Source organism: Mytilus edulis, chromosome 9, assembly GCF_963676685.1.
Source record: "Mytilus edulis chromosome 9, xbMytEdul2.2, whole genome shotgun sequence".
Classification (NCBI taxonomy): domain Eukaryota; kingdom Metazoa; phylum Mollusca; class Bivalvia; order Mytilida; family Mytilidae; genus Mytilus; species Mytilus edulis.
The window spans coordinates 66,836,550-66,850,115 of NC_092352.1; the positions used below are offsets into that span (position 1 = coordinate 66,836,550).

At 32.9% G+C, this 13,566-nt stretch overlaps 1 protein-coding gene across 1 annotated transcript; it reads left to right on the top strand.

Annotated features, from left to right (window-relative positions):
- Window positions 1–2,230: 2,230 nt before the first annotated feature.
- On the top strand, window positions 2,231–12,111 carry LOC139488837 (titin-like). The gene is made up of 6 exons (XM_071274782.1): window positions 2,231–2,524; window positions 4,900–5,011; window positions 6,260–6,441; window positions 7,233–7,248; window positions 8,523–8,577; window positions 9,846–12,111. Exons 1-6 carry the CDS (start codon window positions 2,473–2,475, stop codon window positions 11,238–11,240), a joined length of 1,812 nt encoding a protein of 603 aa, XP_071130883.1. The 5' UTR covers window positions 2,231–2,472; the 3' UTR covers window positions 11,241–12,111.
- Window positions 12,112–13,566: the final 1,455 nt, after the last annotated feature.

Consider the following 13,566-nt stretch of genomic DNA (forward strand, 5'->3'; position numbering starts at 1 on the left):
GATACGCTGTCTTCCATCAATGCAAACCGCAGCGACTGGTCTTATGTACGAACAGCAGCCGAGCGAATGGTACTCCGAATTCGTTTTCTCATAAAAATCATATGTAGTAAATAGATTTAGAAGACTTCGGCGGCTACAATTCTTTTTTTCAATCAATTGCATGCATTCATCAATATATCTTTAAATCAATGTTTGTGGATACTTTATGATATTTCATGTGGATTAGCTTAATTTATCTTGTAGGTTGATTGGTCGTGTTATAAAGTACAGGAATAATTGTGTATCTATAATCCGCAAGATTTTGACAATTGCATAGAATACATTAACGTCAGACAATCGTATTTGAAGTGCTAAAGTGAAAATTCATACATAAATCTTATCTTTTTCATTTCACTATGATTATAATTAATTCTATTGTTACAACGTTTGTCTGCGTATTTGCAACCACCTTGACAATAACAACGTAATCCGTAAGACACTAATCCTTTTCTCTGGATACTTTAACTTTCTGTTACAGTTATTATGATTTATACAATGTAGCTATGTACTTCATTGAGAAGTCAGTTGGGGTCCTGGGAATACCTTGAGTTATTTTAACCCGGGAAAACTCTTCTATATGTTCCTAAAATGTGTTTATATGCACTAAACTAAACATCCTAGATAAATTAGGCCGTTAGTTTTCTCGTTTGAATTGTTTTACATTGTCATTTCGGGGCCATTTAGTTGACTATTAGGTATAGGATTTGCTTATTGTTGAAGGCCGTACGGTGACCTATAGTTGTTAATTTCTGTGTTATTTTGGTCTTTTGTGGAGAGTTGTCTCATTGACAATCATACCACATCTTCTCTTTTTTTTATAGATGTAATGTACACACAAATTTAGGTCTGGGTATCAAGTTTGAAATAATATATATATATGAATAAATGCAACTTTGAACAAGTTCGGATGCCTTGAACAATATTATATTAACAATTAGTTAACACGGATCCTGATTATGGGCTCTTATCAACTCAGCTTCAACATATGTTTTCTCGCTCTGAAATACTGTTTGATTTCGTTGTATACCGTTTGTCAACGAGGGACCAATATAAAAAGACCAGTATTTTCTTGCTTATTTATGTTTTGACTTTTTGTATGGGTGTTAGTGGAAGACCATTGTTTTTCAGATCAAGAGAGACTTATAAAAAATATCTGGTAATTTATTCCTTATGAAAGAATAGTGGACTGTAAACTGAAACTCAACTAAATTGTCGGCCAATCACGAGGTCGAACGCTTCCATCCTAACTCCTGGTCCGCCCTGCTCAGTTCTGGTATAACATTAAGCAGTATATATTGTAATTGGTGTTCGATTCGTGAATTAGGGAGCAACCGTTTAACTTGAAAAGGGGGGGGGGGGGGTGTTTGTTTTGTTTGAGTCACACAAATAAATTTTCACATATCGTTAACAATTTTATTATTTAGTTTTTCAACGATGTCAATCTTATTTTAATTTAACACAATAAGGTATGATGAGGAAAATCTGGATTAATATTATTTTATTTTGTCCTCTCCTTGAACAGATTTTTTTTTTTTTTTTTTTACAATTTGGAAATCAGAATATTTATGGTCGTTCCCTGGGTGATGTTTTATCAGTCCTTTGTACTTTATTAATTGAAAATACCATACCGGATAAAGTATAAATAAAACGTATCATATGTTAGAAACACATATAATTATGAGTTAAATAGATCAAATTACTTGTAAATTCAAAACCTATCCTTAACCAGGCGTTTCCCGACTGACGTGATCGTAGAGCATATAATTGAGATCGTCAAATAGCTGAAATACTTACAGTTTAGCAGTTTAAAATAATAATACAAATTTATGTGCACATACTTTATATCGAAACTTCATATCAAATGAATCGTTAATGAAATTGATATTCATAATTTATACAATTAATATTGTATTAGAAATAAACCATGTACATGTAAAATGTAACATGTAATTATATATCAAATATGCATAGTACCATGTAATTAATGATGACCGAGTTGGATATCAATTGAACAACAATCTTACAGAGATACTTGATACATAAAAGAAAAATCGTATGTACTAGTGGTGTTTTTCTAACTTTAAATTACTATATATTTAAATCAAATAGTATAGTCAAATAGTCAAATAGCCAGAAGAAATTATATCAAGTTGAACTTATATCTAATAGCTTTTAAAAAGTAGTTTGAGATGTTCCCCTAACGGACAACAATAGAACGAATAATTGGTTTCGGGTTAAATACGGGTATATTGTGTTAAAACTCGTCACCGTGAAAAGAATGGACAGTTGAAAATTGGGTGTAACTTCCTGCTGGTCTTTTACATCCAAGTCTTCGAGACTGGACGGCATCATTTCAGGAAATTAGTTGCAGTGAAATGTACATTCATTGGGAATAGATTACCTGGGACGTATTGAACTGAAATCGAAATCAAAATGGCAACAGCAAATTTTCTTTCTTGTGTATTGATTTTACTTATTTTACCAGGTAAGTCACGGATGAATAGATTTGCAATTAAACTTTTTGAATTTATAATATTAATGGCATTGTTTAGATATAATGTCTTGGACTTTTTTTCGTGGGTTGATTGTTCAATTGTGTTACCATACCGATAATATTACGATTTGCTGATAGGACAAAACATCTATGATTTTCATTTCTGAGAATTAACGTCTGGGTTTCTGAAATATCGTCATGGTGAGCTGGACCCTCTCTGTTCTCTAATTGAAACTTATTGAGGGTAAACATAGGACCTCTTATGCTTTTTTTGCGTATTGGTGTAGCTATAGATGGACAGTTATTGTCACACTGTACAAGACTGTGTCATTCTATACTCAAAAAGAGAGAAAAAAAATAATTGCTGTGTAATTCTGAACCTAGAATGTCACTTGATACTTTTTAAAAGATATCAACAGCTAGGGCTACCTAGAAAAACTTTAAGTATACAGCCATTACATTTTTTTCTTGTTTTCTTGATTTACCCTAAATACTTTTCTGTTTATCAAATAGAAAGCATACCTCAAATTGCATACTAGATGGGATAACAACAATATGCCATATATCAGTGATAAAACATTTGTTATTGAATCTATGTACATCACTCTAATACTGTTATTTTGGTTTGTTTTTCATTTTACCCTTTTCTTCTTTCTGAAAATTATACATTTCTTAGATTCTCAAATTTTAATTGTAAAAAAGAAAAAAGATAGAGGTTAATATTTTGTGACTTTTTAATTGTTATGTTTCTACGAAGTTTTTGCACATTAGTATATAGATGTATGTAAAAAAAATCAATCATTGATCTTTGCATTCTATTTTATGACCTTTGGGTTATTCGACCGATCCTTTCAATTACATTTTTGATGTGGTAATAAATTCAATTGAATTTCAACTTATATGATTACTGATCAAAACGAAATAAAAAAAAAAGATAGAATTGAAGAAAACGTGTTGCAGTCCAATACTTACTGTCATTCTTATACTTATTAATTATATATATGAAGGAATATGCTTTTTTCTTTAATGTTTAATGTATTGACCATTTTGAGATTTTCCCTCACAAATAGTCGATTTGTTTCACTTCAACGGTTCCAATGTATGGGCGTACCTTTACAAACCTTTAAAAGGTAGTAACCGGTTTTTGATTTTGAAGGTGATTCAGTATATGTATTTAGTTTCAATTTAAATATTTCTAAATTTAAAAATAAGTGTTTGCATTTAACGGTAATTAAATTCAAAATTTTTCTGTATTATTATATATTTCTAGTATTGGAAAATAAATATGTACAACTATTGTAATCTCTTTTCAAAATGTATGTACCCATTTATATGCTTGTATCACAAATGCATTAACTTTTCACGTTGTTAGCGTATAAAATAAAACTACACATATATTTTACGTTGGCCATGGGTTAAAAGTTATTTTATTTGAAGTTTACAACTCATGCGCGTATCTTTTTATTTTCCATGTAGACTACTTATAATATTAGATGGTGTAATATTAAGTCTCAGATTTCCCACACCCTTTTCCTTTTCTCCTAAACTTACTAGTAGTTATAACAATTGTGAAATTGTGATTAATGGGGCGGTCTATTGTCTAATGCCATGAAGAATAAAAAGTTATGAAATGTCAAACTACCATGTTGCTTTTATTGTCTGTTTGATGTTTCTACTAGTACTACACACCACTTCCAGTCATCATGATATCGTTCCACTTTTCTGTGTTGATACCCCCCCTAAAAAATTAAAAAATGCCAGATTTTTTAAAAACGAAATAGACGTTTCAGTTAAGAATCAAACAGAAAAATGAAGTCCAGAAATAGTTCAGGAAAAAAAGACTTTTTTTTAATCCATGATGTAACACATGATTGGTACCTGAAGAGTGCTGAAACTATTGTTTCAACACAATAAACGTATAAAACATAAATAATTAATGCTTTTGATGAATTGTGGAGACATATGTATAAGCCAATATAATAATAATATTAACGAAACAAACCAACAAACCAACAAACAAACAAACAAACAAACAAATAAGATTGAGAATGGAAATGGAAATGGGGAATTTGTCAAAGAGCCACAACCCGACAGAAAACAGTCGAAGGCCACCTATGGGTTTCAACACAGCGAAAAAATCCTGCATCCGGAGGCGGCTTCAGCAAAAATTTAACTAGTTCAGTGGTAATGCACGTCATACTAAACTCAAAAATATATGAATGAACTAAAATTAAAAATCATACCAGACTAACAAAGGCCAGAGGCCAAAAACCACTAAAAAGAATGCTTTATGCCAATAATTTTAATGAGTGTATTAACTGTGATTAACTGTCTTTGTTATTTTATATTCTAACATTTTATAACAGATGTGATGGCTGAGTCAAATCCTGATCCAGTGGTTGGTTTAGTGGTGGCTGCTGTTATTGCTTTCTTTATTTTGATTGGTGCTTTAGTAGTGTGTATGCTGGGACTTGTGTGGTAAGTATAGTGATATTGTTTTAGAAACGTAACAATCAATCAAACTCCAACTAGAAATCGTTGTGAATATATCTTTAATTGTTTATTGCACTAAAGAATGGTCTTCTTCGTCATAAAGTTCACTTTGGCAGGCTATTTTAATAGCATTGTTCTTTGGTGCTGATCGTCCCCACGAGTTGACGCACTCGATGCAAACACGTTTCATATCTTTTTACCTCTGAGGCTGTTTATTTATCTATAAATTATGGAGTAAAAAATGTGATAATTTGAGCTCGCTATCATTAAAGGCTACAACTCAAAGCTTGCTAGACAAGGTTTACAAGTTTTAATAAAATTAGCTGCAATAAGACATAGACAATAACTGTTTAGTGTCTTTAAATATCAGCTGTATTTGTACGAGGCTAGGAAACAAGGTGTATGCGAGCTTTTAGCGAGCTACTACACCTGTTTCGAGCCGAGTACAAACACAGCTGATATTTAAAGACTTAACAGTTATTGTCTTTATCCTGCAATTAGTTCTGTATATTGTTTGTGTTTTGAAAGATACAAAAACTAACATATTTAGCATTTATTTTCAATTTGTAATCCCTTGAGGCCCGCGTAGTAATATCAAAATCACACATTACGCTGAAGACGGGTTCGCAAAAAAAAGAATCTCGAATGGTCAACAATAATACAATCGCTTAAGGTGAATAATTATCTATTTTAACATAACAACTAATTTCAGCAGTAAAAACAAATAACAAAACATTGTCAAATTTGAAACAGAAGTGTACGAGTTGTCCTACGCTTCAGACTTTACATTCACTAAACATGACATGGTTGATTTTGTAACACAATCATACACATTCAAGTTTTGAAATCGACAATTGTCATCGTCATTGGAATGCAACAGGAATACACATTCTGAGGTCACACAGGTTCAAACAATACTCAGTCCGGCAGTGGGCGGAGTTTTAAAGCGATATCTGTATAGTATACAGATACAGCATAGCGATATCTGTAGGGCTTAACTGTATAGTAGGACACCCAATTGCAGGATAAATATAAAGATGCAGTTATGTTTAAAGCATTTTACCTATTTAACTCGAAATGTTTTGCGACAACTCTTGACCAGATACTGAATCAGAATGAGATGTAAAACAAAATGCTGTACCCGAATTCCCCAATTAGCATAATTTAAAATGCTGCAGTTTTATAAGTTGCAATATAAGCTAGTACTAAAGACGTATTTCTTTCTTGTTACAGGAACGACTGGTTTCCAAAACGTCAATGGCTTCGTGGAAAACACAAAGTTGCCAGATCAGAAATGGAACATGAACGTTTGGAAGAAGAAAAATCTGTTATTTCGAGAGTTTCCAAAGCACCCTCATCAATACATAATCATACTCCTAGAATGTATAATAACCCTGACACTATTCAGTTAAGAGGTAAGGATATTATTAGATATGAGCAGAAAATGAATAAATAAACATGAAAATAGTAAAAAAAATCAGAATAAATCGTGTAATCGTAGACACATTTATATATAATTTTGTAAAGACGAGAAAACACTTCAATACAAGAAATGAAACATTAGTTTATACACGGTTTTAGCAAATATCAATTAGACATCAAATAAAATATTATAATACAATCCAAATGTGAATGTCATTTATATATATAAGACCTGTAGTATATATACAAGGAATAAAACAGAATATTATTGTAGTTTTTTCGTTTAAAAAAATGAAAAAGAAATATTTCAAAATATATTATTACTTGAAAGTTCTCGACTAAATTGTGCAAAGATCGAAAATATGCAGACCCGAGTTAATAAATTAACTAAACATTATTTATGGTTCAAATGCGCCAGGAATACTGGTAATAAAGCAAACTTCATAATAAAAGGTGGTGCACAATTTCAATATGAGTTAATATAATGTATTCAATCTTTGGATACATTTTGGTCACTCAAAAAAGTGCCCACTTTTACTTACTAGAAACATTTTTTTATACACTGAACAATGAACGAACTGATTCAGCGATTTCCATCCATAGAACGAGAATCAAAAGTTTTTTTCACAATAAGTTTTACTTTATCTATAGAGGACAAATTGCAATGTTTGATTTTAGCACAATATACATAATGTTAAATAGATTAATTTTGTAGGAACTGTACTTTATAACTGATATGCAGAATAATATTTTTTTAATTGTGACTTTTTTCTTTTTTTTCCAGATATTAATACAATTGGGTAAGTAGAGTTTACTTTAAAAAGGGCTAAATTTTAGTTTAATCACAAGATTAATTTGAATTTGTGTCCTTGTCTTGCATTATCTAACTATATAAGGAATACATACAATATATTCTGCTCATGTTGGTCAATGAAATGACTAGTGCAAAACAATTTAAACAAGAAAACCAGTGTTTTAATCTATATTAAAGGCGAGAAAGGAGCCCTGTGGTGTAGTGATTAGTGCATCGAACTACTAACACAACGATTCCAGGATCGAACCCCTTCCGGGGAGAAAATTTCAGGGTCTTAATTTTCGGCTCTCCCTTGACATCATTTGCGAGTATGATCTTGAGGAAACGATGATAGTCGTTGGAAGGGGACGATAAATGGCTGACCAGTGTTAAGAGAGAGTGTTATCTCTTGCACGTAAAAACACCCTTATAGATTTCGAAAAAGAGCAGGCTAATGCTGTTACATGGCAACACTCGCAACCGCACCCGCAAATTGGAAAGGGATTCAATAACTTGTTTCCCAATCCACTATAAATAAATATGTTTAAATTAAAGGCGAGAAACGTTAAACACATACAAACCACACTGACAAACGACAACCACAAAGCAACAGGCTCCTGACTTAAGACAGGCATAAAAATGCAGCGGGTTTAAATGTTTTCTACCTTAACAGAAAATTTAAATAACCATAAAAGAGTCAGTTACACATAGCAAAAGAAGAATTTTAGTTAAAACACACCCAGTTTTGCATTAGGTATGCCGCTTTGTCCGAATATCTCTTTTACCGAATAAAATAATGTAAAATTACAAATTGTAACAAACATTGCTTCTAAACCCCCTATGAATGATAAAACATCATTACACTCTTGCGGAACAAAGTGCAGTTATTTATATTGTCTTCTTTTTTGCGAGCAGCATGATAAAAGAAAATATGTATATAAAAAAATAGAAGCGGACATTAATGTAAAAGGATATAATTAATAATAATTTATTAGAATGCCTATATAGTTACACGACGAGTCTTGGATAAGCGCAGTTTCAACAGAGAACGAAAATGAAAATGTCTGGACCTTCCTTATACTATTAAATGACGGGTTGAATGCATGGTTTGCATGTAGCTTTTAATATGAATAATAAGCAGAAAACGAATGTAAACTACTCTTTTGGTTTAAAAAAAGTTTGTAATACGTTCATGATTATAGGGTATACTAGTATCTAGCAGAACATTTAAAATTGATATTGCAAATACACAGCAGTCATTGTCATCATTTCTTCTTTCAGTCCCTCATTCAATAGACAAGTACAAATGTTGGATGTGCCTCGATATGAAGAAAAGGTAGGTCAGATTAAACAGTACGCTGGGGTCAACAGCCTACACAAGGCCAAAATTAAAAATATGTTTGTTTCCCCTCCCCCCACCCGGGTCAAAAATAAGCCCCAGGGTCAAACAATTATTTTCCACAAAAAAATCGAAATTATTTTTTTCCTGAAAATAATTTGTTTCCATTTTTGGAAAGTGCTTGAAAGCAGAAGGATTGATAATCTAAATAAATACACTCAAATTGAGCACAAACAACTGATAAGTGGCCTGGACTGGACAAGTCAAACCATTCATGTGACCATGCTATGACAATCACATCCAGTTAAAAAAAAAAAAAAAGAAAAAAAAGACCTGCCTTCCTGGTCAGTTTACAAAGGGCAGACCCGGGGAAGGGGAAACAGACATTCTTTTAAATGTGGCCCAAGGCACTCATTTTTAACATAGAATAGGAATTTGCTATTATACACGTTTTTTTCCTGTTAGAACATTTCCTTTATGCTGTTTGCATTCACGCTGTAACTCAAAGGTAATAGTTGTGGAAAAAAAAACACCACAAAAAAAAAAACAACAGTACAAGATTTATTATAACGAAAATTTATTTCAAACTTGACACTTTATTACTTATTTGAGTTCACTCCTTATGTTGTATTTTGCTCCAAATGTATCCTCCTTAACACCCCATACGTGTATGAACAGTACAGTATCCAGCGTGATTTGTTTTTAAAATTTTCCGTGTTGCACTAATAATTGAACCTTGGTCTTTGTTATGTGCAGAGGATTTTGTTTATAACCGAATTACAGTAGCCATAGCAAATTTCTGATTTAATTTTTTCAGTATTTTACTGAACAAAGCACGTATTTTTCGCAGATAATTTACAGTCAGAGTTGAACGTTTTTTTTTACCATAAATATCGTTGTTAATCCTAGGCCTTCATGAACGAAACTTTAGCAGAAACCTTTTTTTATGAATTAGAGATAATTGCAAAGGTCAAGGTCATAGTTACTGATATTAGACTGAAATTTGTGCGGACAAGTGGTTTTCAGGATGCTTAATAAAATAGTATACTCACTTTGATATATCGTCACCAATACTGACAAGTCGATCCCTATTGATTTTAGGGTCACCACATCGAAGGTCAAGGTTAAAGCTTCTAAAATAGACTGAAAAGTAGTACACGTAACTGAGCTTTTCAAATTTATAGTTTTTTACGTGGGGAATATGAGTATATGATTTTGTGCTCTAAAGATTCTTTTATTATTGATAAACTATTTATTTCGTTTAGGGAAAAATGATAAATTTTGGAGATGAAGACGGTGACGGGAAATACAAAGTGACGTCACCAAGTGAGATCGAGTACGATGAAAAACAAATAGTTCCAATAATGCAACAACAAATGGTTAGAAAACAACCACAACAACTCATTCAGAGAGAAATGATACCAGTCATACAAGAAATAACACACGACCAACCAGTCATTACACAGATTGAAAAGCAACCAGTCGTAGTGAAAATCATTCATAAATATCCCACTGCCACCCAAGTTGTCGAAGAACCAGTTATCGCAGAAGTTACACACCCTGAAAAAGTAATCACCAAACAAGTTGACGTCCCTGTCGTAAAAGAAGTAGAACATGACCAGCCGATAGTAACGGAATTTCAAGAAAGACAAGTGATAACAAAGGAACTCCATAAATATCCAACTTCTAGACAAGTTATAGAAAAGCCTGTCATCAGAACAGTAGAACATGATCAACCCTTAGTGACAGATGTTCAACAGAGGGAAGTCGTTGCTAGGGAGGTTCACAGATATCCAACGGCTACCAGAGTGGTAGAGAAACCAGTCATTAAAACAATTGAGCACAGGGAACCAGTGGTTACTGATTATCAAGAGAGGCCTGTTGTCATGAAGGAGCTACATAAATATCCAACGTCAACAAAGGTTGTACAACAGCCACTTGTAAGAACTGTTGAACATGGCGAGCCAATTGTAACCAATGTTCAGGAACGACCATTTGTCGCCAAAGAGCTTCACAAATATCCGACTTCAACAAGGGTAGTACAACAGCCACTTGTTAGAACTGTTGAACATGCCGAGCCAATTGTAACTAATGTCCAGGAACGACCATTTGTCGCCAAAGAGCTTCATAAATATCAGACTTCAACTAAGGTAGTTGATAAACCTGTCATTCGAAGCATCCAGCATGACCAACCAATCGTAACACAAATGGTCGAAAGACCTACCGTAGTACGAGAGAGACATGCTTATCCTACCGTAACTCGCGTTGTAGATCGACCGAGCGTTCATGGTAGACCATTGAGTCAATCTCAAATTGTAAGAGGATCTATGCCTGAAGGAGAAATAGTTGAACGTGTGATACAAATGCCATCACACGGTCCTCCATCATACGAATACAGCAAGCAAGTAATTGATACTAAAAAAGGAAAACGAAAAAGTAGCAAACGAAAATCTGATAGTGAGAAGAAATCGCTACAATATGAAACAGTTACTGGAGTAATAAATTTCGGAACCGAGAGACCTAGCGACAACAGTAGTAGTAATGATTCCGAATCCGATTCCGAATCATCTTCATCCGGGGCTTCGTCTGGATATATTCAGCCAACATTTGACGATTCTGATAAACCACCAGTTCAAGGTCAACAATGGGCAATGTACTAATAATTCTAGTCTTTTTCAGACATCAAAATAACTACATTGTCAAAACATGTATACATTGCATAGTACATATATATAAATATATATTAATACATTTCATTATCTCGTTTATAATGACTGTTATTGTTTCGTTTTCAGTATTTTTATATTTAACTATGCAAACTAATTTATGAATCTGCTGAAATCTGTTTGAGACGGTACTAAGTAAGCTCGTTTATAATAGTTATGTTACAGTCACAGGCACTTGTCTTAGATTTTTTCCCTTTATACCTTATTTAGGGGGGAAAAATCTGAGACAAGTGCCTGTGGTTACAGTGTACCTTAGCATGAATTGATAGGATCTTTTTGCATTGCAACTGTTTATTCTTCTCTAAAATGTGCGAAAAAGAAAAAGATAACACCAAAGTTACGAAAAAAGCGAATGAAAGAGCCAGTTTCTTTTTTAAAACTATTTTTTTTTTCTAATATAAATCAATAAGGATTTCCATGTAAAACAAATTGTTTTTAGGTTTGTTATAGCACCGTGTCTGGCAAGTATTTTTTTTCCGGTTCACAACACCATTCGTTGGTATATTAGGATTTGCTTGAACATTAATATTGTTAAATGTCAACAGTTCAATTCATTTTATTTTATTGTATATGATGAAAAACAGAGAAAACAAATTTTCTGATATGAATAAAAATATAATTATTAACAAAATTCAATCGCTGTCAATTTAATAATATTTTGTATGTTAAATAATAATTTTGTATAAGATTTTTACATTTCAGAAGCCATATGCAGTACGTCATGTGTACACATTTTGATATTCAATATTATATTTGAAAATTGTTTATAAATATCTCTAACGTATATTAAAAAAAATCATATTGACTTAACTTTTTCTCTGCCCTCACATTCGTAGGAGTAAATCGTTCACCACAGTTTTCGTTTTCTTCATTCATCTCGAAGACTACATCAGAGGTTGAAGAATAATAATCATCAACACGACGGGTGCCACATGTGAATCAGGATCCGCTTTCCCTTCCGGAGCACTTAGATCAACCTTAGTTTTTGGTGGGGTTCATGTTGCTAAGTCTTTTAGTTTTCTATGGTTTTTAGCTCACCTGGCCGAAAGGGCCAAGATATTTTCTTATCACTTTTGTCCGGCGTCTGTCGTCCATCGTTAACATTTACAAAAATCTTCTCCTCTGAAGCTACTGGTCCAAATTTGGCTAAAATTGACCACACTCATCGTTTTGGTATCTAGTTTAAAAGCTGTGTTCAATGACCTGGAAAACCAACCAAGATGGCTGTCATTGCTAAACATAGAACATAGGGTAAAATGTAGATTTTGGCTAATATCTCTGAAACCGAAGCATGTTGATACGGTCTACGAATTTGGATATTTTCTCAAAATTTGGAGTTTTCGGTGGAAACAAAAGATGGTTAAAAGACAATTTTAGGAAGTACAACACACTACATTTATACATCATATCATAAATATTTACGACTTTGTTTTGTTTTAGAGGAGTTGCGGCTCATTGGCATTGGTCTCTTCCTTTAGTAGTATAGATATGTAAGACTAAGGCACTCGGAAAAAAATCAAAACATGGCCGAAACAAATCGCCGACATTAACCATCCTTTTTTAAGCTACCCACGCACTGAGTTAGGAATAGTAGACTTTTTCGTTTCTGCGTTTCGGGTACTGTGGATTTGTATTATTCGTTGGATACCAATTTTCGTGGTAACGAGTGAACCACGAATTAAAATGTTCAACGAATAATTCATTTTCGATAGGCTTTGTATACAGAGATTGGTAAAACCCCGAAATCAAATATTCATGAATTAATATGCAAGTTTTCAGCAATGCACGAGATTGATACCCACGGAAATAAAGAATCCACAGTATTTCGAGGAATATCCAGTTAACTTTTTGTTAGAATGATAGCAAATTGTGGAGTTAGCTCCTCTGGAATAAAAATTTGTAGTGCATTTCAACCAAATTATATCGTAAAATACCAGAACAGGAGAAGGACACGAATGTTATATTCATGCACCATTAAATATAGAAATAAGATGTGTTATGATGACTAATGAAACAACTATAGGTCACCGTACGGCCTGGGACAATATTGCAAAGACATAACACAAGAACACTGTAATATGAGTTATTTGATATGAAATTGTTTGGAATGATGTGTGTCGATCATGAATATGGACTTGACCTCAGACGCACCAGTAATAAGGAAATTTCTCAATTAGCTCATTCTTCTGTAACTATATATGCGTACTAGGTCGACGCCATTTAGGTAAATTGTGAATTGAAAAGTTCTGTTAAACGTGTC

Coding starts and splice junctions, on each gene's coding strand:
- LOC139488837 (XM_071274782.1), top strand. CDS start 2,473: ATGGCAACAGCAAATTTTCTTTCTTGTGTATTGATTTTACTTATTTTA. Junction 5,012..6,259: donor TGTATGCTGGGACTTGTGTG/GTAAGTATAGTG, acceptor TTCTTGTTACAG/GAACGACTGGTTTCCAAAAC. Junction 8,578..9,845: donor TGCCTCGATATGAAGAAAAG/GTAGGTCAGATT, acceptor TATTTCGTTTAG/GGAAAAATGATAAATTTTGG.